Below are 23,306 nucleotides of genomic sequence, written 5' to 3'. Positions count from 1 at the left end.
ACGAACCATTTGCATTTTTCTATCCTTCGAACAAACCTCCAAAATATAACCGATAATTCAAATTGCTATAATTATGGCGAACCGCACAAGCCGTTATAAACGACGTTCAGTTCAAAAGTACACCATGTTTATGCTGGCGTGAGTCCAATACTTCTACGATCAAACCGCCATCTGCGCCACACGCTTACAGGGTTCGTCCGGTCGTAGCTATTGATCAATTATTTCAATTATCATAAGGGATTTTGTGAAATTTAGAGGGAATTTGCTAGCTTTATCCTGATATTAAGTATCGCAGACCTCAACCGACCTTAGAAAAATTGATTTATCACCGAAAAACCCTATTGGCCAGCGAAAATCGTTTCGATATTTTTTATCTAATTCGTCGCGATGCGTGAAGTGACCCAACGAACCCTGCGATCTTGAATGAAGCTTGTGCGTGCCGCTGGTTTGTGCGTTGCCTACTTGTTTGCCGGCATCGAGTGTGTTTTGAGCCTTTCGCCGTTACCTACACATCCGGACCGTGTTTCCAACGCAGGTACCGCATTTAACCCAGGCCAAACGGAACAAGTGAGTCACCGGTAGTTATTTAGCTGTCGGCGGTATCGCGGTCGGCCAGTTCCGTGACTGGTGGCACTAATAAAACGACCACACACATATATAATCCAAATTTGGCATTCGTAAAAGGATTTGCCAAAAAAGCAAACAAACAGCGCTTGAAAATAAATCGGAATGGCCAGAAAAAGTGTGCGTGTGTGTATGTACAGCTAGCCATCTCGTAGCAGTGTGCCACGACGTGTAATTTCCCGGCTGTGTAAATGAGTGAGACGCAGAAAGAGCAAAGCGTACTACAAACGAGCTTAGCGGTCGGGGAGTAAAGCAGGCGCAGCAAAACGATGCTATCAAAATGGGTTTCGGTCTCGTAGCACCGGTTTTTGGTTTTTTCTCCTCCGTTCCGTAGTGTTGGCATGCATACTTGGTGGTGTGGTGTGTGTGTATGTGTGTGTGTGTGTATGGTGGGGCATCTGGTTTTTGGAAAGGAAATTCATAATGAGCCCTGGCTGTGCGACTCTCTAAGCGTCCAGGTGAAACGCTGCTCACGCTGGTTTCCCGTGCTTGTGTTTGTGTGCGGTTCTGTTTTGTGTTAGCATCGACGACGACGACGACGGGAATACATGGCTGTCTGCATGCGACACATATCAGAAGAAAGTTTAAGCGATGAAATATGCTTAAAATAGTGCAAAATCAGGGGCCACCTACTTGAGCCAAAGAAAAAGTCAATTGCGAATTCAAAGATCTCGGTAAACGATACGCAGTGTTTCGTAAACAACGTGCGAGAAACCCCATAGCAACTGTAGCGATCCGCGAGAGCTTCCGCCGTCCAACATCCGGGGAGTGCAGGACAAAAAGAAAACAAAACGCATGAATAAGAAACCACGGACGGGGCTGGGCGTAGGAGTGCCCCGTATCAACAACAGTGGCCAACGCGAAGGAAGCGAAAAGTTATGTGTATTTGTTACCTACTCACAACCGGTGGAATTGCACGGTTGAGTGCAAACAAACGCGCACACACATACACGCAAACGCATGCACTCGGTAATCGCGTTGCGCGCGGATTATTTTGCCGTCAAAGCACAACTGGTGAACAGCATGCGTAGTTATGAATCTCCGCTGTGTGGCTGTTGGTCCCGGCTGTTTGTTCGTGCACCTGCCGCAATGAATAAGATTGTTTTCTTTTTTGTAGGCTCAAGCTCGAGTAAATGAACCCGGTGTTGTGTTTGTCATATCAGATCGTACCACCACAACATGACGTCATACAATTTGTTGGTGGATTAATCACGATCGTTATTCCGATCGCGCAATGTCTCTGTCCTGCAAGCAGATCAATTGCCAGTAATGATTTAGCGACTAGCGAGCAACATTGGTGACAAATCGATGCAATAGCTTCACTCTCGATCGATCTGCCTCAAGATTCCTGCAATCAATTTGCGCCCACAAACTAAAACGGGGCAGTGGTGAGCAATCTGTTCAAAGTGCCATGTTAAATACTGTAAACCACGCATAGAATGAATCAAAGTGTATTTTGCTGGTTTTTCCATGTATAGCAATATAGTATAATATTGCGCTAGCCATTGAAACAGCAAAATTGGACATCAGGCAGTACATCCGACCGTTCCCCTGCGGCAAGGACTGACTATCTCGCTACGTGATACAAATAAGTCTCGTAAGCCATTGTATGGCCGATATGACCTAGTATATCGTTCAAGCGGGAAGAAGAAAATAATACCGGGTACTTTACTTCACTACACAGACAAGACATAACAAGCGTATGCTAGGAATATGTTCTATGATACTGAAGAAAAAGTATTTAAAATTTCTCTGCTAAATTGTATTTTCACTACATATAGGATAAAACAGCGAACAGCGTTGAATCTAAGATCTTTTTCTCTGTATGGTCAAAGAAAATGTTGTCCCATGCTGAGAAAATGATATTTTGAGAACCAATATAACCCTGAACTCTTGGGTTAAAATACTATATCCCTAGACGATCAGTGCAGAGACGTTTGTTTATAACACGGACCCCTACCCCTAAACAGTATAGATTTCTGAGTAAAGATTTTTAAAAATATCTGGCATAGAATGTTGATCGAAATCATCATTCATAATGCTGAAAATGCTTGTTGCGCGTGTTTCTAAACATTAGTAAAAAAATTTATATAATGCAATCTTCGATTGGTTCTTCAACCCTGGACCTACGAGATGCCCTCCCCATCATGCGGCGTTTCTTTCCATCTTTATGTTCACGCTTTTGTAAGCGACAATATTACCATAACACACAGCTCAACTCACCGCTGTGTATGACCTGGTTAGCATAAACCCATGACGTTTATTAGATCGAGCAAACTTTTTACCTCACATACTTTCGCATAATACCGGGCCGGGGAGAATGGGCCTAATGGATACCTATGTGCACCGGAACCGGATTATATAGGCAGAAGATGCAAAACCTCCTACGAAGCATTTTTTGTGTGCCCTCAAGCAATGTGTGCGAGAAAACCCAGAAATTCACTCACAAATCTCGTCCAGCGAAAAAGAAAAAAAACACCAAGCTTCCAGTTACGGTTTGATGACTGCTGGTGGGTGCCCCGCTTCTACTCCATCGAAGAACGTTATGGCAGCAGAATTGAGCACCGGGTACAAACATTGTTGACGAGTGATGCATTTTCTAGCAGACCACGGTTTCGACCTGCCGGAAAACCGTGCTAGTACTCATAAGCATACAACATTTATGGATTTCCTTTTTCTGGTGGTCTGCCAAAAGAAAAGGGCAACGATTGATCGAATTTTCAGAGGCCTGCTGCTGCTGCTGCTATGAAATGGCTTCTTCGAAGAACCTGCTCAGCAAAGGGAGCGGTATCCTTGCGTAGAGGATTTATTTTTTTGTTATTTTTAGACCAAGCATTACGCTGATAGTACGGTTATCTTTGTTAGCGGTAATATTTGCTTCGAAGTGAATGAGTCCTTGATGGCTCTGAACGGCCAGGACTAAGTGGCTGATCATCATTCCGTACACAGGTGTGAATGAATCTCGTAAACTCTAAATAAGATAGAGAGACCATGAATTCGTGACCAAGACTGTCGATACCACCTGGACAAATATGAAGCCGCATTGAACAGTGATTGCTCATGGTGCTGCGTCCAGTGGCGTTTAAAGTTGATATCGGTCAAGACACCGCTTCTTTATAGTCACAAAAATCCGCATTTTGTGTCACCTATATAATAGTTTTCGTTTGATTAGAAGCGATTTCTTTGTCTTTAATTATTGGAGAGTTAGTAGTTTATCATAATATCCCTTTCATCTCCACAAATCAGGATTTGTTTAAAACAAATGTTAACAACTTCTGGATAGTGTAAACTGGTATTTCATCAATGTTCTTCTTCTGCCTTGGCACTACAACGAGAGGCCATTTCTTGCTTTCTGTGACTTGATTTTACCCGTAGCTGGACAGTCAGTCCTGCTTTCATTAACGTTAGCAAACAATAAAATGACGAGCTCTGTATAAGTAACGTTTTTTTTCGTTTCGAAATCATTAGAGCAGAGTTTTCGCATTGCACATGCAGATTATAGTTATTATACGATTAAAATATTTGTAACAGTATGACATGGTGCCACTATTTTTAAACTCAACATTCCCCTTTAATGGTTTTTTTCCAACCGGTTACATTTGAATGTCTTTCATTCATGAAATACTCGCTAGCCCTTTTGCCTACGCTACCCACAGGCACAAAATATTCATACAATACCCACATCAATTAAAGGGTCCCTTGTGGAACCAGCTCTCATCCACCCTCGGCGTACGGCACGAATGAAAAAGAAATTTAGCAGACTATCAATTTAGCATATTTTTACACTCATTTTGCAACTACCATTGGAGGACCTGCCTAATGGTTTGATGTCCTCCCCATTGCCATCCGACAGCCGGCTGTTCGCAAAAAGGTGAAATGTTGCCACTGCCTGCTGCTGGCTGGTGCAAGCTTGACTTTTTTGGGTTTTAAAATAGTATACATTAGGAATATCATCTCCTCCCTAGGTTGGGACGGTTACAAACACACTATCAACGCTACAAAACAGAAACAGAGTCAACAAAAAAACAAGACGAAACCCACATCAAGAGAAACCGCTAAAGGACGGTGCGACAGACACACAAACATATGGCAAAAGTATTTAAATTATCGTACGCCACCAGCCAGCCAACCAGCCAGCAGTGTTCATGTGTGTTTAGTGAAAATAGACCCAAGGGGGAAGGTTGAGAGGAATGCCACCGCGGTGCCACCAACAATCGTTATTTGCCCAAAAACCTGACCACAAACTTCGCCATGGTTTGCCGTATTCTTGGCGGACTCGCAAGTACATAAAAAAGAAGGTTCCCGCGCTCGAGTGAAAGGAATCGACCGACAATTTCGGTGTTCGTACCTCCGCTTTTTCACAAGCGGACGCAACGGTTCCCGCAAACAGCAAAAAGCCACACGACATCGACATGCAGTGTGTGCGTGTGTGCTTTGCATTGTCGGATGCGAGTCCTTCATGTTGGTCCAGTCTCCACTGGTTTCGAACTTCTCCCCTCCCGGTAGTACGTAACACTACAAAGAAGATCGTAAACGAATTTTGTCTTATTTGCCTACTCTGTGTGTCACCTCTGCCTGCCGCGGCAATCCTGACTGGAGAGTAAAGGGATATTCCGTCTGCAACAGGACAGTAAGTGCGGATACTGCCAAGAACGACAAAAGCAGAGAGGCCATGTTTTTTTAAACTTATCCCTAGTGTTTTCTTCCCCCCAATTTACGCTCCAAGGTTTTCTGTTTGTACATAAAATGTAATTTATTTTAAATTTCAAATGTGGCAAAGCATAATTTGAACCTCATTTTCTTGTCATTTTGTCGACACGATGTTTGTTAGTCATAAATATGCCCTTTTTGCACGTTTTTTATTGCTCATGGAAACTGAACTTTAAATCAACGTTTAAAGAATAAATAAACAACGAATAGCAGCAATAGCAAAGCTACGTACGACGAAATCCATCTCAATCCACCTGTTTATGGTCCAAGCGCACTGCTGCAGTACAACCGCACCGGCAATAAGCTTCCAACCGACCAATGCGAATTTCCCTTTTTCGCCCGTGGAACGGGAATGCAACGTAATCTGGCGGGATTTTCAAGTTCGTGACATAACCTTATTCATAAGACAGAGGGCACCGCCTGGCGTTTCGCACACATCTCCAACACGGGCGACAAAACCAACGGCAACCAATTTCCTCTCGTTGTACTCTCTGTGCGCTGTGATATGTGTGTGTTATATGCGGGAATGCAAATAAAAATGCAAACAGTCCAAACGCATGCTTTAGACGCGAGGAGAACTGGTAGCCCTCGCTGTGAGTACACGTGATACTACATAACTCTAGGGCGTTGAAATAAAATTGCACGAGCGTGTACGTACGCTGGGTCGTCGCCGTAAAGCATAATAAATTTGTACCGATGGCGGCAGCTATAATGGAACGCGTCGTCCCACCTGATCGTACGTAGGTGTGCTGAATGAAACCCAACACTGATCACATTCGTTCCGCGAACGGTGTATTTAATTTGGTGTATTTAATTTAACGGTGTATTTATTTATGGTGTATTTAATTTGGTAAACGGCCGCGCTTTTTTCTATCCCGTTTGTTAAATTGAATACAAACGCAAAATATGTATTTTAATACACCGAATCGACTGTTTGTCTGTTCTTAAAGCTGCGTTCGGAACGTAAAGGAACCCCTCTCACCAAAGTCTACGGTGTCAACGAGGACAAAATAATACTGCTACTCTCCTGAAACGGCCGGCCGGAAGAGACCAAAAAACGGAAAATCTAATTTCCACCTTTTCTTGCGTGGATGGTAGCTTGGAAGGTTGGCCATGGAACGTGAAAGACTAGGAAAAGATGAAGAAAAATACACTCTACAGACTTGCCAGCCAACCAAGTGAGGGGTTCCCTCTTTCACAGGATCAAAGTAAAATCGTGGGCTTTTCCTTTCGCCTCTATGTGGCTTTACGTATCGAAGCTTGTGTTTTTTTGTTTGCTTTGGAGAGAGTCTTTGGGTTCTGGGTTCCAAGGTGCCATGCCAGAGGTGTCACGTGATCAAGAGCAATATGAATGGTTCATTCAAAATCCCATAAAGCACATGTTGTCGTACGCATTTTTGCCAATTTTGCTGCTCTTTCGTCCATCGTTTTTTGTCAACGTTCGTTCTACGTTAGTTAAATCGATCGTCTGGGGATCGTCCCCAGGCCATAAGAAGCCAAGCACATACACGATAAAATTAGTATAAAAAAGCAAAAATGGATCTATTTTGCGGTATGAAAAGAAAAATCGATATCTTACTTGAGAGCACACAAACGATAATCGAAACTAAGGGCTGGCTGTACGGAGCAACCAGTGACTATACTAATAGGAAATGTGTCCTGTGGGTAGACAACGTGCTGCAGCAAGCAAGCAAGCAAGCAAAAGCGATAAGCACATTTTCCAAATCATCGTTTTAATAAAGCGCAGGGAAACAATCGCGCGTTTCGGTACGTCGTATGCTGTAAGCGGAACCGACTTCGACCACGGCTTCGTCTTCCTGTCGCTATGTTCTGGTCGCTTTACTGCTTTTGCATGCAAATGGCTTCATCCATGAGTATATGATCCTTCCGTGTCGTTACTTTTTACGATGCCACACTCCACACTTGGTGCAACTGAACTCTGAATAAATCGAATGATTTTGATGCTTTTGGGTTAATACCTAAAACCTAGTGGATCCCCTTGCCTACTACGCTACAGTGCTTGACACAAAACGTCCCGGATTTCCCCGGGTCCCCATCATGACTGCAGTGGTGGTAGTAGTAGTAGTAGTAAGCACCATATAAACGGTCACTAATAATCACAGACCTCGGCACAGAACAAAATGCTCCTCTCACCCACACACATGTGACGTGCCGGCCGGTAATAAAGCAAAACCGGGGACAATTAATCTTCATCAGGATAGATCGACCTAAACCCGGCATACACTACACCCAGGGGTTTAGCAGTAGACACAGCGGACACGGAAAAGGAGCTAAAAAGAAAGGAACACAACACACCAATGTTGACGAAATATTCTATGGACCAAGGAAACGGTCGTGTTCCGGAGCATACAAAGCTCCCCTAGAACACCTTTTTTGTGAGTCTATTGAATCGAGCTTTTCCCTGACGTTAGCCATCAAAATATACCGAAACCGGCCGTCAACGACGGCTAGAAATCCAAAGAAAGATTATTGCATCCAGCTTCAATCAGCAACAGACCAGCGCCACAGTATATTCGTTGCCATTCGAAAACAAAAAGTAAATCAACGGACGCGTATGAAGGAAGAAAAAACTGCGCTGGAATTTATGACCTTCGAGGGCCGATGATGCTCGGTTTGCAGAATCACACCCAACCAGTCTCCCAGGAGACTCGCGGTCGCACAGTTCCACTGTGGCCACTCCATGTTGTGATGTGGTGTATCTGTGATAAACAGCAGCAGCAGCAGCATATTAAGTGTTGCGGGATGAATATTAATGTTGTGCCATTCATCCTTCAACGGTTTTCATCTTTTCAGCATTCATACACGGGACGACGACGAGGGGAGGTCCCCAGCTACTGTTTCCAATGTTTGCCATTCCATTTCAATCTGGGCACACTACAAACGAAGTAGCGTTCTCCTCTATCCAGACGGCATTCTTTGAACTTTTGAAGATTTCAAATGAGTTTGATATTATATTGTGGCACAAAAATATTGATCAATCCTGCGCTTGAAAATAATCAAAAACTTCAAACGGACCTTTAACACTGTAGCAGCATGGTAAGCGTTAGAAAACGGTGCGTCCATTCATCCCCGGCACAACGTGCAGCACAGGGTGTAAGGGTGATCAAATCCCGGAGACCCGTTATTGTTTTTATTATCGACGAACTCATTTCTGCAGCAAAGCCGGTACCGATAGTTGTCTTCTGTACCTTATCGGGAAAGACACACCGGTTCCAGGCTTGGTACTGCCGCCCCAGGCCAGTATACCGCCAGACCAGTAGGAAATGTTTGATTAACATTGTTCCTTTCGTCTTTCTCATCAACTGCTTTAAACACTCTGCTACAACACCAACGGGAACTTCACCCTTTCCGAAAGAAGTCGATGTGGGTCGGACGGTTACACAAACGGTTCCTTCTTGTCCGAAACATTCAATTGGCGACGACATCGGGTGCGTTCTTATCATCACGTACGCATCTTTCGTCACAAAAGCGAAGAAGGAAGCGCACCGCCTCATTCATACCGCGGAAGAAGGACGCATGAAGCACACCGGCCTCCTCGTATTGGCAAGATAAAACGGAATGCGAAAATATCTTCAAGATGCTACTCTCGGCTTGGGTCGGTGCGAAGGGACCACAAACACATAAAAACCCCGGACAGCAGCAGCACAACGTTCCCAAGGTTCGGATCGGAATCTGAAGCGCGCGCGCACGTCCTCAGTTTGGACAGTATTCTGAGTGGCTGGAAGCGCACTGATTCCTTGTTTGGAAAGTGGTATAAATAACGGACCTTACTCAGCGCAGGACTTTCAAGCGGGATCGATTTATATCTGTATTTCAATATCATCCCTTCATTAAAGCTTCTTCACACGGCGCTGTGCGCTGTGGTGCACATACTAAACAAATTCTGTTCCATGGACAACGGAAGAGACAGCGAGCGAGCACAAAAGACATCGAATTACAAAATGGGCATCTCCTTTTGGTACGCGGATGATACGCACTTCCAGAACCAACCTAGGAAAAATGAAACGCATAATTAATAGTCCACCACCACAATCTTGGCACCCTGAAGAGATGTGCCATTTGGGCGCACAACGTAGCTTAGGACATAAATAAGTAATTTCTTGTCCCTAAATGTTGAGTATCTCAGCTTCCTCGGCAGCTAATTCCCGCACCTCTGGTGGAACGATATCATCTCTAGACAAACGACAAGCCGACTAATAAAACACGGAACCAGAAACAGGACACGCAAATCAGGCCATCCACAGAGAGAACGTCCCAGCTCATTTATATACGGCACACAAACGACTAAAACCACATTCGTTAACGTTTGGTTGGTGTACGACGACAATCGTACCAGTAGAGTGCCGGTCGATTGTTTAAGTTTGCGTGTACGTACTGTAGGACATTTGGATTTGTGTTTTGGTACAAGTAAATCCGACGCCACGAATCTTTGTATTAGCATAAAGCGGGCACATCGTTGTGCCCGTGCGTCAAAAGCCATTGATCAGTTTATCACGAAAGCGCGTGAAGCAAATCTAACCGAAAGCCAAACAATCGAACGGTGTAACAATGTCCGGCGTTATTCGAGGGCTTGACACTTACCACAACAGCAACTATATGCTATGTCGAACGCTCAAATGGATTTCCTTTCATTGAACCCCCTCCTTTCGATTCCGGCCGCTTCGAGTCCTTTCGAGCGTCAAGTAATTACAAGGTGCTCGTTCCATCGTTTGCTTCCACAGTACCGAATATGACGTGATGATGATGCTTTTAGCACACATTCTCGTTACCAAAATCGGCGTACAATCACGATAACCCCTTGCATGAATTGGTGGAAGACTACACATGCACACATAGCGGGCGAGATTTGCTTTGCGACTGCTGGCGAGGAGAGGTATAATCCTTTCGCCACCATCGAACCAACCCACACCGCACCGAGACGATCTGTGCTGGTGTTCTGCCATAAAACCACATCTTATTTTGATGACGATGATAATGTGAATCACTTATTCTATAATGATCTCAATTTGTTTCTCCCTCGGGGAGATGGTAGCCGTGAGCATGCAGCGCGACGCGAGTCAGGCAACATCACGCCCAACCCATGAACTTCACACACGCCACCCAAACCACAGCCTGAAGATGGCACAGAGATCTCGCTCGCCACTGACTGTCGCCGAAGGTAGGCAGGCAGGCAGGCAGGGAATGCGTCCTGATGCGGTGCAGTGGTAACCACCCCAGTAGCTGCTGCTGGCCTGGTGTCTGTTAAAAGCAGCATCTTCTCCGGCAGTTTTTTGTTTTGCTTTTCCATTGCCTTGTCTCAGCAGTCTCGGCAGTATAAATGAAAGGAGAAATTCTGATGCTCGCGCCGGTCTGTTAAAAGCGGTTAAAAAAGGCAAAACTCAGTCTTCGTTCTATAAAGCAAACATGGGGATGATGTCGTCCCATGCACTGGCTGCAGTCGCACGTTGTTTGTGTATTGCTAGAAATTTATGTCCGCACGGGGGGTGAAGGTACACGGGTTTAATGAGCTGTCGGGGGTTTTTTGTTTCCATATCCATCTGTGCGTGATCGCTGAAAGAACTACCAGGATTCATGCGATATGACGGTTGCGAGCGGTAAAGGTCACAGCTAGAATTAAAGTTGTATGTTCCGGCATGAATATGAAGCAGCTATCATCAGTCTGAGAGAAAAATGAGGAGCTACTAGAAATGGATATTTAATCCAATTCAAGGTTAAATAAGAAGCGTCCCCTTTAATAAATAGCGATTAATTCCCTAAGCTGGCGAATCAGTTATGGATTCAACCAAAAGCAACAAATGTTTTCTTCGTGTGAACAGCAACACTTCAGACACGTGGACGCTTGCTATTTGACCGGATAAACCCTATATTTAGCAGATGTAGCAGATTTTGTTTTTAACCGTTTTTCCCCCGTCTCTTCTTCTAGATTTTCCACGACAATGACAATGCACCACAGCTAGCACTAGATGCAACATCTTATCGTTTTGAATGTTCCTGCTCCACCCAGTCCATACCATATCATCCTTCACAGGCGTGCGTGGGAGAGGACAATCGTTCAACACTCTAGCAATCTACAAACAAACGGCTGGCCACTAACATTCTCAGACAGCAACGTGAATCTCACAAACTTTCCGCATAATCCCCATTCGAAGGTGCCTTTAGTGTTCCCCCCCTGTTGGCTGGCAGCTATTAGACACCCGATAGAGGCTAAAGATGCCAACACCAGCCAGAACAGCCTTTGCAATTATAGTCCTCTCCGTAATTGGGTCCACCCATACGACGACCACTTCGCCCGTACGGATAAACAAATGCTGCGAGAAGTTTGAGGTTGTGTACGATGGAAAGTGTACTGTCGCCGCCACGGTCAATGCGAGTAAGTATGCAGGACGAAAAGCAACAAAATCAAAAACCCCAATCACGACTTCGCTTGCAACCCAGACAAAGAACAAATGGTTATATGTGTGTTTGGAAAAGGATCCAGCTGAAAGCACACTAATTAGTTTTTAAAGCGGACCCATAGAAATTTTGGGGTAACATTACGGCTCAAACTTAAATCCCCAACATAAAACGGAACAAGTAGGGGACAAGATAACGTTTGGCAGTTTCGTTTCCTTGAACGTTTTAATAATCCGTGAACCGATCGATGCATACGCGATTTTTTCCCGTTGACGATCGATAAAATCATCTTCCTTCGCAAAAAAAGGATGTAATTATATTCAGCGGAGCGGAATGTAAGGCCTTCATTTAATGGCAGCATCGCAATAAAGGATAATCGTGTTCAATGCTCAAACTTACAGCTTTTTCCAACATTTCGGAAAAAAAGAAACGTTGCGGTATCGGTGGTTACTGATGAACGATTTACCTGTAATCATTCAAGAATCGGTTCGCGTCCTTTCTAAGAACTCCGCTTTCCTTATTTCATGGAAACCATACTTTTGGCGCCCCGGTTTTTACCGCACAGACAGATGAAAGATGAATAGTCTCTGTTGTTTCGTCGGTTTAACAAGATAAATAGATATCTACGGTTGAGAGAGCATGTACAAGTAGCTCCTTACACTGTCGAGTGAGATGAAGAAGTTTTTCCTCCTCCCTATTACTCCGAGCATCATCCGCTTTCGTTCGTCTTACTTTCCACAGTGATTTGCAGAGCTACTCTGAAAATACTCTTCTTCTTATGGAGAAGTGGCAACCGGTGATCAGCCGACAGTAGGATTCATCCATCAATAAACCACCGACGCCAATAATAGCTTTAGCGTTGGGTGTATGATTTATATCTGGATTTCAATCATACTCCAAACAAAACACCAACGATCAGGATGAATATCAAGCTCCTTTGTGCTTCTCTTGCACGTGTGCCTTATTGTAATGACACGTATCCTAATATGCCCAAAATACCCTACCTGCTAGTATCCCTCTTGGGGATAATACTTGTTGAGGAAAACTGAAAAGCTTTAAAGCCCCCTCCTCAGTGCTACCGAAGAGACCGATAGCTTAATCGAAATTCCATTTCATCCCAACCTCCTGCTAACTTGTACATGATTGCATTCGATTCTGGTGTGCTTTATTCGAGTAGAGCACACGGGTTGGTCCCCTTTCACATTGGAGAGACAAGGGATACGCTTTTACTCGTTTTGAGCAGAGCAAAAATGCTTTCCATTCTACATCACACCAGGTTAAGCTGTGATGCTGCGTTTCGGAAAAGAAAATTGGTTCAATTGAAAAGAAAAGAGCAGAGGACGTATGAGGATTCTATGATGAGGAAGTGAAAATAAAAAATAATAGCAACATTACGACATTCAATTGTGCAACTCAAGTGCAGCTCTCCTGCAGGAGGGTTGTTGCAATGTATATATATATATATATATATATATATATATATATATATATATATATATATATATATATATATATATATATATATATATATATATATATATATATGGAACACCTGACGGCCAGCCGGAGCGTACGTGACGGAACTAAATTGCGAAACGAGGACTTCGAACGTGTGCAACACACACTCCCCAGGTCCAAGAGGCCCATTTTTCATCAACACACTTATGTTGCTTTCCTTTCTTTTTTCCCATTTTGCCACCACCAGCCGTATGGAAGCCAGAGTTCATCGGACGAAAGGGCGAACGAAACGTGCAGGTCGACAATTATCGTTTCGTCATCGGCCTGCCGGACTGTGGTACCAAGCAAAAGTTCACCATCTACGAATATCACGACGTACGGTATCGTTCCATCATATCGCTAGGTCGTGCCGATGATGCTCCGTTCTTTTTAACTGTTTCAATGTTCCATGCTTTTGCCCCACCTTTCAGAGCTACGACAAATTGATTCTCTTTCCGGACGGTCAACTGCGGCACCTGATTCTGCGACACGATCACAACAAGGTGCAGGGTAGCGTAGGGAACTACCTCGATGAGGACTACATCGATGCCGGTGACAGTAATGTGCTACAGTACGACTATGCGCAGGGACTGTACTGTATGGATCGCGCCATCGGAAGTGGTGGCGAGGGGGGTGGCGAACTGATGGAGGGTTTGATAGCGAAGGTATGCTCGCCGAAGGAAGAGATCCACTGGACGGACAGTGATGTGATGCTGCGAAAGATTATTAACCCGATTTGCCACGGACTGGCGATGATCATTCTGCTGGTCGTGTCGATCATTTACTTCGTCCTGCCAACGTTGCGCGATCTGGTGGGCAACATGGTGACAACGATCACGATGTGTTTGATCGTGAGCCAGGCGGCCGATCTCGTACGCATCTTTACCGAGTTTAGCAATCATGTAAGCTTCCTGATAGCGGACCTGTTCTTCTACGTCAGCCTGCTCGGTGCATTCTTCTGGCTAAACGCATTGGGCTATTACATCTGGAAAATGTTCCGGACACGGAATGTATTTTTGCGCGTTAGCGATGGCCGAAAGTACTGCTGGTACTCCGCGTACGCTTGGGGATGCACGGGGACAATGGCAGCTATCGCTGTGTTTGCCCACTTCTTCCTCGATCTGCCCGGAAGCAACAACAGTATCGGCAGCAGTAGTAATGGCGCCGAAAGCCAACACGCAACGCGGGAAAGCTTTTTCGAAGGACAGGAAAACATCAGCTGGCTAGGCATTGCCGTGTTTTTTACCCCGATTGCGTTCATTATCATCGTGAACATTTTCTTCTTCGTCACAACATTACGCTTCATCAATCGAATGCATACGTACGGACGCATTCATCACAAGCTACGGTGCAGCTTCGTGATGTTCACGCTCATCTTTGCCACCATGAGCGTCGCCTGGCTGTTTCTCATCCTATCGTGGCTACATTTTGACGGATTGTTGTACATGCACATCATCGCAAATGCACTGCAGGCACCCTGCATCCTCTACATCTGCGTGTTGCGCCAGAAGCACGTGACGTTTCTCGTCAAATCATGCTTTCGAGATCAGGCACCGCAAACTACTGAGTGGGGCGACGAGATGACGTACATGAATGGTGGTGACTACTAATTGTTAATGTATTGCGCGGACGATTGTAAATGGTTATGATCGGTAAAATGAATCTGTACTGTAATATTCGATTTCATCTTTCCTCACACACGATCCTCAGAAGAATGAATGCGTTTGATATTAATTGCACACCATGAAAGACATTTCAATAATTCGCATCAGTGAGTAGGTCGAGCAGAGATAGAGGAGGTAAGCAAATAGAGCGTACGTCCACTAGATGCATCCCCTGCACCGTCCCCATCGGCTGTTCTTACACTGAAGTGTAAAACACAAAAAATTACTTTACTGAGCGTAAGATGGACAAGCGAAACACCAGAATCTCAGGCCGTAGAAATGCTCTTCCAGGCTTCTAAATTCCAGTCTTCAACAGCTAAGAATTGAGCTGCAAAATATAGTCATAGTTTATACGCGCAACGATAGAATAAGCACCGTTTTTAGTCATATAAATTGTAACAACCGAACAAACAAAGAAACAGCAATGCAGCTGCAATCTCTTCCGGCACGATAAGACAGAACGCGCTTATTGTGGAACGCTTGCTTAGTCGTAGATAAGGTAAAATCGAAAAGTTTGTAAAAAAAGGTAAATTAGTAAGATAAACTTTTAAATTTAACAATTGGTGCAGTTGTACTTCAACACAACCGACAGTGTCTTACCGGTGTTTTGGCATAACGCTATGTATAAGTCTACATATAAATTAGGCATAGAACGCGCAGTATCGAATAGTAAGAGTTTTTTTTAGAAATAAAACATTTCGTTAAATTGATGCATCCCGTGTAATAGTTGAGTAAGTTGAGAATAGCTATTAAAAGCACTTATAAAACACTGTTGACATTAAAATCCCGACCGAAACTCTTTGTTTTTTTTAACGTTTGCAATGGAATAAATAGACTAACTTTGGATGGCCGATAAAATTGTACCAACTGTTATCGCTATGGACTCAATGTTGCTTGAATTCCACATTCAAGAATCATTCTACAAAAATGTTGACTCTCAGTTCCAAGCAGTCGAACGGCAATTATCTACCACATTGGCCATTGCTGCCTTAAAAACAAAGGTTTCATCAAAGGAGTCGCTTAGACATTGACGAGACACCTAACTTATTTTTTTTTTTACTAACGTCTTCAAACGTACTTTCCGACAGATGCTCACAAGGACGGTGAGTTTTGTCCTCCTTCAGACAAATTATCTGACATTTGGATCAAAATTACAAATTACATCACACAATTTCTGCTGCATTTGAAGCTTGGACCTGTAATACGGCCGTCCAAATCAAATAAAAAAGGAAACTGATTCCAACACCGTCGGATGTACGAAATCTTCATTAGGCGCTTTATTTTGGGCTCAATTTTGGTACGGAAGTAGGAAGATGATGCAAAATCGAGCCATCAGGCAGTGCATAACTATTTCCAACTGTGTTGTTTCATGAATAAGACTCATACGTTAGTCGCGTTTCTATAAAAATCATGTCTTTCCACACACCAGTGCATTGCTGTCGTCTCGCATAACGTGGACAATGTTTATCATTCGACAAACTGAACGTTGCTTTCATAACATTTCCAACAATGTTGACTATACAAACAACCCGCGGTTGGTTAAAGGCATGAGGCCCGATTAAAAAAGAAATAAACCCTTGAGACCAAAATATTACGATAAGGCTAAATTCAATTCTCTGCCCAACGTTGAATAAATCTATCGCTCAATAATATTGCTCGTGCGGACCCATTTCCCATGTTACAGTAGCAGTAGAGTAAAAAAAAGCGACTCACCTGAGCAAACAGATTTCCTTCTTCACGGCGAACCAGCGACGACAAGGAGCACCGTACGACAACGTGGCAATCGTCCATGACGGTATTGAAAAACCGTCTCGTCGGTAACAGTGCCTCCAGATCTATCAAAAACTCTACGAACCGCTCACAGTAGCGCACCGCCTCCTCACATACCGGCCCATCCAACGGAATGGTCTCAAGGATGCGAATAAATTTGATCATTAGATTCTGCAAAAAGTGACGCTCCCAGCCAAGCTTATCTTTCTGCTCGGGCTTATCCCTTTTCTGTAACTTTTTCCAGAACTTGCGCCATTCCGGGGTTTGGTTTAGCTCCTGCTCCCGTCGCTTCGGCTGCAGACAAGCCCACATAGCCAGCGATACGAGCCGCTTCGCCTGATTGCGGCATATCTCCACCTCCATGCTGTTGAAGCAATGGTTTAAAAAAACAAGCAGTGCCGTCTGCTCGCGCATCGTGGCCGGTGTTACGGGACACTCTTCGATGCATGCTTCCAGCACGCGCTGGAAGAAGTTCGCAAACAGCTCACCACTCTTTTCGAACACTTGCCACACTTCCACCTTTTCACGAAACTTTTCATTCACCATCGCCACGATCGACAGAAGATGGGCACGGCTCGCACCTTGCCCGTCAAAGTTGGGCCACAGATAGTTTTCCAAGTACTGGCTAAACTCCAGCATCATGATCCGGCGCAACGAATGGCGCGAATCGCAGATTTCTTTCCGATAGATATCCTCTATTATTTGCGCATTGTACGCTTCATGCGCGTTTGCTGTATCCGGTGCCCAAAAGCGGTTCGCAAGCTGAAAAATAGACAATGTTGATTAATAATGCATTCGGAACAGGATCAGCAGACCGGGAGGATTTGGGCTACACTTACGAAGGTTATTTCGTCGGCATTTATTTGCGATATTGTAATCGCTCCCTTGAGGATGGGTTTGTCCTGCTGCTGGACCTCATCTTGTGGCGCCATCGTCTCGATTTAACTAACTAAAAGAAGCACCTAATTTTTCACAGGAATCACACCAGTTTCTACCGGCCGGCTAAACACGATAAACTTGATAAAACGCGTCCGTACCGCACCAAACACTGTACCAAAACAAACGGCGGAGAAATTTATTCCGCTTTTGTTTGACAGTAGAATAATACAATTGTTTTCCACTAGATGGCGCAAGCAATTCACAGCGATCATGAGCAGTAGCGTGGAAGACGGTTTCGCTCGTTGATTGTAACGCGTATCTATTTAAATTTATTTTAGTTTCATTGTATCCACTGTTTTAAGGTTTTATTATTCGCAGCTATACGTTTAAGATTTTATATTTATTTTATACCAAAAAATGTTCTAACCCTACACGGTACATTATTTGGGTAGCATATGCTCGCCATGCGACTTCCACATCGACGTTATAAGTACGGAACATAAAGTATAATCGATGCGTGACGACTAAATCAAACCAAACTAAAATTAATAAGCGCGGAAAAAAAGTGTTTATGTATAATAAATAAAACCTTCCATAACTATGTGTGTAGTAACATACCTATGGTACAGCTATCGGTTTACTTGTTTGCAATATGTAAGCAGTTCTAGTACCTGACTGAAGTTTAGGTATAGGTAGTCCTCGTTAACGGCGCAGTTTTCACGTTTCATACATCTTAAGCGATACAATCACAATATAAGTACATTTTTCTAATCGATAATCCATTCGCTCTACGATCAACATTACTATGCTTGCATTTGCGGTCTTCCACCAGCTCCACTACTGAAACCCGTGTTTCGTGCCTGTTTGACTGCCTTTGTTCTGCTCGTGCTGTACACAAAATCCGAGAAGGGATGGTTTCATACACAACAGATCGCATGGGTGGAATGTGGCTACATAGCACATGCAGGTGAAAGCTGAATTTTGTCACCAATCGGCGACTAAGCATGTCGATTCGGTATTCCTGTCCCCAACGTGTTGTTATAGAATGACAAACTCTATGGCCTCATCTTCCTCTTCGTCGTCGTCCTCGTCGTTGGTCGCACCTGATTGCTGCGGTATAGCCGTCGGAGGTGATCGATAAGCCGTCGGGTGAGGATAGTGGGCAGAATGTTGTCCTGGCAGATCGGCACGCTGTTCGCTGCTTTTCCCTCGACAAAACACAAACATCGGATAGCTAACAGAGCTAGTGGTTGATGATCCGGATGGGTTCGCGAATCCCGTTTCTTGACTGCCCTGATGAACGGGTATTAAAAACTGCAAGCGATGGAAAAGCAAAATGTTCCGTATTGTAGATGTACTTCCAACAAAGAGAGAATCAACGCTCACCGGTTTCACGCTGTCGATAAACTTGTAAAAATCTCGCTTCGTTTCACAGTAAAACCCAATGCAGCAGCTGGGATCCATTTTGCTAAGCTTCATCTTACGCGGCGATTTGCAGTGAAACGAGGCGACCGGGAAGTGCTCCTGATTCACGTCGACCATGTCTTGGCAGTAGTGCGGGTCGAGGTGTATGAGTTTGTCCTCTGCAAATAGCAAAGATTTTTAACACAATATTAACGGCTAACTTAAATTTTGAAAGCAAAGCCAGACTTTTTGATGGCGATTAAAAAATCATAACAGAGTGTATGAATTATGATGGCAATTAGTTGGGACTCTAGCCATCGCTGTCTTCTAATTTTTGTGGATCGCTACGAAAAAAAGCCATCGCAGCACAAATTTTTGAAAGCTTTACATACGTTATTACCCCTTTTTTCCTTACCTTGATACCCAACAAAGTACAGCGAGTGCTTCGGACGTCCGCCTATAATGCCGATACAGTAGTCCAAGCTCAGCATCGCCTTAAGGCATTCGTTATAGATGGGATTTAGCTTGTCAGTACCGAGCCGAAGCGGTACAAGCAAAATTAATGACTTCCAGTGAGTGGACTGCAGCTCATCATCCCCTTCCGCAGCCGGCGATGCGCCGCCCTTATCGACATTCACCTTCTTTGTTGAACTTCGACTGTTTCCGACGCTCTTCTGCTGCCAGGGTGCTGCAGGCGGTGCGGCCGAAATGGTACACTCGTCCAAAATGTCCTGTATGTACACTAAAAAAACAAACAAACAAACAACGACAGCTAGCGTTTCGCATCGCATCAAATCCATTGCTTCACTCACCAGCGCAATCCTGTGCCACATACACATTAATTCCATCCAAATCGGTAATTTCCTGAGCCGCCAACCGTACCGCTTGGCGCAACAAGTGCGCTACCGCTCCCGGCCCATACCAATCGCCGGGCTTTTTGCCAGATTCCTTCCCCAGCGCCACCAGCGTATGTATCGAGAACGGGCTCGTTTTCGAGGACGTATCCCCGAACCATCGGATCACCTTCCTGTGTATGCTCTCCTCGTACGCGGTAAACATTGACACGTCCCAGCGCCAACTGCGCCCTAGAAAGTGTGCCACCAAACCTTGCGCCAACAGCATCTGCCCACTGCGGATCATGCAACCCCAGCCACAGTCGGACGTGTAGTTCGAATCGTCCATCGTTTGAAACTCACGCCGGTACGTCATCCAGATGCGCGATATAAAATCCCTCCGGAACGCATCAATGCCTTCCTCCTCCACGATCGCTTCCGGACTGCTGTCCTCAATGGCATCCGTGCCCGTTTCTTCGGGTGGTGAGTTTGACCCTTCGGCCAAATAAACGTTCTGCAGCACCATCAGTTGTCCGTCGGGCCCAGATGTCGCGAGCTCGACCGAGCTTTCCATCGATGGTCCGGGCGTTACCTTCTGATGGTAGCAACGTCCTAGCAACCAAAGCGGTTGCTCTTTGTTGAAATTCGTTTTCATCTTGTAGCTCCATCCGAACTTCATGTTGTTCCACATGGTTAGCAGTTTCGATTCGACCTTGCCCTTGAACTCTTCACCCGGACCTCCCACGGATTGGATTGAGGAGGTTCCGCCTCGCATCGGACTGCACGAAGCGGAAACCGTTTCATGCCGGTGCGCTGCATGCGGTGGCAGTGATATTTTCCTTCCAGGAGTTTTCGTTCCATCGCCGCTTCGATCAGCAACCGCCTGAGGGACGTCGTGCTCACGGTGTCGGGAGTCGCCTTCGGAAACACTGCGGAAGTGCTGCGGAGTTATCGACAGCTTGTTGAATCCGGTACGATTTAACAGCACGTCGTAGTTCATCGCCTTTCCTTTAGGAGTAGCTGCTATTCCGATTAAACTGCGTGGATTCAGTCAGGTAAGTAAAGTGCTATGCTGACAGGTGCTTTTGCTTTCGCAACTCTCCAACAAACCCACTAGAAAATCACCGTCTTGCTCACAACCTTGTAGCCCGTAGTTGCCTCAATTACTCCTGCGCGAGAAAAAGATAGCTTAGTTCAGCTCTGTTTCATCTTGTAACAGCGAACCACAATTGCTTTCCTATCAGGTGACGGAATGCAAACAAATGACCGTGAAATTACCATTGGCAAAATCCCCAAACTATGATCTACGGCTACACACACCCACACCCACTCCGCGTTTGTGTCGTGTCGTATACCACCCACAAATCAAACATTCGCGCTTCGCAATCGCTCGATCGATGAAACTGTTCACGCTTGTCCTGGTTCCGCGCTACAGACAAAAGCATTCACGCTTCGTACATTTCCTTGCTGATGGCTGATGTTTTTCTAATTTGCAACAAGAAAAACAGCAGCAAAAACATCTAATTTGTTTCCTTTTCTTTCCTAGCACTGATCTGACGTTTTGTTGGAAAATGTCACAATAGATAAACGTCACAACAAATCACAACAGGGTGACTCTACGATGGAAATGGTTTTTGGATCGGATTTTGTGGCGGGCGTTTCAAGATTAGAAATTCAATAAACAATAAAAAGAGTGCATTTATTCTGACCGTAGCACGCAATGTTTTACTTATCTACTAGTAATACCTCTCTTTATACAACAGACAGTGGCTACATTTTAGAGCGTCTCAATGGCGCAAAAAACGTCTGCTTTATTTATTAAATTGAATTGAATTAATAAAACATTGAATTGAATTAAATTATTAAATAAATTGAAGCCTAATTAAAAGAAAAATAAAAAAAATGCCAGTATCAATCGTTATTCATAGTTTTGGCAAGCAATTAGTAAGTTGGTAAGACAAGCTATTAACTTGAACTTTTCAATATTTCGTTCATGAGCTATACCGAAATAATCGCATTATCGTTTAAAGTCAATCGCTATATTCATCCAACAGCGCTTTTTCTATTGATTTAATGATATCGGATTTGCAACACACGTTTATCAAATTTCTTAATCTAACCGCTTTTTCCGTTTCCTCAGGAGTTAATCCTGCATAATGTAGGCCATCGTTGGAAGAATTGTATCGGACATGATTGCACGCGATAAAATTGTAAAAATCGCTTTGATGTAACTTTTGCACCGGCCTAAGATAGGAATCACTTTCAGCTATTAGTCGGCTGAGCGCTTCGCTGGGTAGATAGTTGCAGGGATAACGCTTAAGGTCTGTACGTTGTTGTTTGTTGGTTCGCTTTTGATTTAGCAAATAGTTCAATATATCGTACGACATGTTCACATTAGTTGTTGTTGCCAATAGTTCCTGCCAAAGAGAAATAGATGGATTTTATTTATTGCACTAAAAAGGCACATAACTGTTCGAAGACTAATGTACCTCATTCGGGTTTATGATACGCCTTTTCATATTGTCTGCCACGCCGTGACATAAATCTTGTACCATCATCTTGGTTATGCATTCCGAGATAAGAGAATCTACGTCCGTTTCCTGCAGATCAATCATGAAACGATCAGTTGCAATTCCATCATTCATACCAGCATCATGCATTACGTACCAAACTGAGCCAAGTGTTAAAGTTAAGCGCAGGTTCTAATGTTTCCACGTAGTGCCACCACCGCGGAGGGACAATTAGTACCATTCCTGGTTCCAAAACGATATGGTAAACGTCATTCTCCACCTTCGTAAATGGTCTGTACGATGCAGGACTGTAGAAATTTTCCTCGCAATACACACTGGATTCTTCGTACGGAATCCGGACTGGTGTTAACTTTGCTTCCGGGGGCAACAGTGTCCAAGATTTGCGCCCAAACACCTGCACCACTATATTGCATCCGTACGTGTCGTAGTGGCAAGGTGTGTGGGCCTGTTTCGATCCAATCCAAAACGTAATATCTTCATCGACCTCGGGAAAACCAAAGCACGCAAAATTTATTCCTCGCCGGCAGGATTCTGGCAGAAGTGCAATGTTACGATAACTGAAGGAATTCCAACGTTCAGCTTTACTGTGCATATTGGGTCGACAAATGTCTCGCATTTGCATCTCTACCTTCGTTCGTTGCCATTCCCATTGAGGGCTATCACCGCCCATCACCGAACACCCATCGAATTGTACGTAATCTTTGTGTACATTGTCGAACGATTCACACCACTCGTTGAATGTTTGCTGAAAGCAGTTCCACTGAGGATGTACGTTGCACAATACAAGCGGATGGCTAGTGTTTAAAATAATATCCTTTAATTTGGCGGGATTCATCGTCCTTGTGGCTTGAGGAGGTCTATTTTCCGGGAACGAACCAAATCTTTTGCATGTTTTCAAACAATGTACACAAACAAACCAGTGTCAACGACGTTATAACGTCTGATGTCAAAACTATCGTCCGATTCAAACGTCTGTTGTA

General features: G+C 44.4%; 4 protein-coding genes across 14 annotated transcripts in view; 1 reads left to right on the top strand and 3 right to left on the bottom strand.

Annotated features, from left to right (window-relative positions):
* LOC118503461 (RNA helicase aquarius) overlaps positions 1 to 17,756 on the bottom strand; it is a 41,533-nt gene extending 23,777 nt beyond the window's left edge. The window contains exons 1-2 of the mRNA XM_036036746.1: positions 17,519 to 17,756; positions 16,623 to 17,441 (exon numbers count right to left, since the gene is read on the bottom strand). Of these exons, the coding sequence (XP_035892639.1) occupies positions 16,623 to 17,441; positions 17,519 to 17,611 (912 nt within the window). The 5' untranslated portion in view covers positions 17,612 to 17,756. The remainder of the gene's footprint in view (positions 1 to 16,622; positions 17,442 to 17,518) is intronic.
* LOC118503465 (probable G-protein coupled receptor Mth-like 5) lies at positions 406 to 15,621 on the top strand. Of its 9 annotated transcripts, XM_036036753.1 has the most exons (5): positions 449 to 567; positions 1,742 to 2,012; positions 11,279 to 11,725; positions 13,454 to 13,581; positions 13,677 to 15,621. In XM_036036753.1, the coding sequence occupies exons 3-5, from the start codon at positions 11,566 to 11,568 to the stop codon at positions 14,853 to 14,855; spliced, it is 1,467 nt and encodes a 488-aa protein (XP_035892646.1). In that variant the 5' UTR covers positions 449 to 567; positions 1,742 to 2,012; positions 11,279 to 11,565; the 3' UTR covers positions 14,856 to 15,621. The 9 variants fall into 9 exon arrangements, with proteins under 9 accessions (XP_035892645.1, XP_035892644.1, XP_035892646.1 ...); XM_036036752.1 differs by lacking the exon at positions 1,742 to 2,012 and having other exon boundaries at positions 406 to 535; XM_036036751.1 differs by lacking the exon at positions 1,742 to 2,012 and having other exon boundaries at positions 411 to 567.
* A 183-nt stretch (positions 17,757 to 17,939) lies between the features above and the next one.
* Positions 17,940 to 21,375, bottom strand: LOC118503464 (cysteine protease ATG4C). Its single transcript, XM_036036750.1, has 5 exons — positions 21,074 to 21,375; positions 19,775 to 20,964; positions 19,378 to 19,704; positions 18,945 to 19,141; positions 17,940 to 18,872 (listed from the first exon to the last, which is right to left on the bottom strand). Exons 2-5 carry the CDS (start codon positions 20,793 to 20,795, stop codon positions 18,597 to 18,599), a joined length of 1,821 nt encoding a protein of 606 aa, XP_035892643.1. The 5' UTR covers positions 20,796 to 20,964; positions 21,074 to 21,375; the 3' UTR covers positions 17,940 to 18,596.
* A 100-nt stretch (positions 21,376 to 21,475) lies between these two features.
* LOC118503469 (HSPB1-associated protein 1) lies at positions 21,476 to 23,256 on the bottom strand. 3 transcript variants are annotated; one of them, XM_036036764.1, is made up of 4 exons: positions 22,955 to 23,248; positions 22,463 to 22,810; positions 22,285 to 22,395; positions 21,476 to 22,212 (listed from the first exon to the last, which is right to left on the bottom strand). In XM_036036764.1, exons 1-4 carry the CDS (start codon positions 23,159 to 23,161, stop codon positions 21,826 to 21,828), a joined length of 1,053 nt encoding a protein of 350 aa, XP_035892657.1. In that variant the 5' UTR covers positions 23,162 to 23,248; the 3' UTR covers positions 21,476 to 21,825. The 3 variants fall into 3 exon arrangements, with proteins under 3 accessions (XP_035892657.1, XP_035892658.1, XP_035892656.1); XM_036036765.1 differs by having other exon boundaries at positions 22,463 to 22,857; positions 22,955 to 23,235; XM_036036763.1 differs by having other exon boundaries at positions 22,463 to 23,256.
* Positions 23,257 to 23,306: the final 50 nt, after the last annotated feature.

Source organism: Anopheles stephensi, chromosome 2 (assembly GCF_013141755.1).
Source record: "Anopheles stephensi strain Indian chromosome 2, UCI_ANSTEP_V1.0, whole genome shotgun sequence".
Classification (NCBI taxonomy): Eukaryota; Metazoa; Arthropoda; class Insecta; order Diptera; family Culicidae; genus Anopheles; species Anopheles stephensi.
Note: the sequence above shows the minus strand (reverse complement) of the source record. Positions and strands in the feature narration are given on the sequence as shown.

Bases quoted from the DNA above. Each gene is read 5' to 3' on its own strand.
- LOC118503465 (XM_036036752.1), top strand. From the start codon at position 11,566: ATGCCAACACCAGCCAGAACAGCCTTTGCAATTATAGTCCTCTCCGTA. The intron at 11,726-13,453 runs GTAAGTATGCAG...TGCCACCACCAG, and splicing joins CGCCGCCACGGTCAATGCGA to CCGTATGGAAGCCAGAGTTC. The intron at 13,582-13,676 runs GTACGGTATCGT...CCCACCTTTCAG, and splicing joins CCATCTACGAATATCACGAC to AGCTACGACAAATTGATTCT.
- LOC118503464 (XM_036036750.1), bottom strand. From the start codon at position 20,795: ATGAACTACGACGTGCTGTTAAATCGTACCGGATTCAACAAGCTGTCG. The intron at 19,705-19,774 runs GTGAGTGAAGCA...TTGTTTTTTTAG, and splicing joins TGTGGCACAGGATTGCGCTG to TGTACATACAGGACATTTTG. The intron at 19,142-19,377 runs GTAAGGAAAAAA...TGCTATTTGCAG, and splicing joins GTACTTTGTTGGGTATCAAG to AGGACAAACTCATACACCTC.
- LOC118503469 (XM_036036763.1), bottom strand. From the start codon at position 23,161: ATGAATCCCGCCAAATTAAAGGATATTATTTTAAACACTAGCCATCCG. The intron at 22,396-22,462 runs GTACGTAATGCA...ATTGATCTGCAG, and splicing joins TTAACACTTGGCTCAGTTTG to GAAACGGACGTAGATTCTCT. The intron at 22,213-22,284 runs GTACATTAGTCT...TCTCTTTGGCAG, and splicing joins GTATCATAAACCCGAATGAG to GAACTATTGGCAACAACAAC.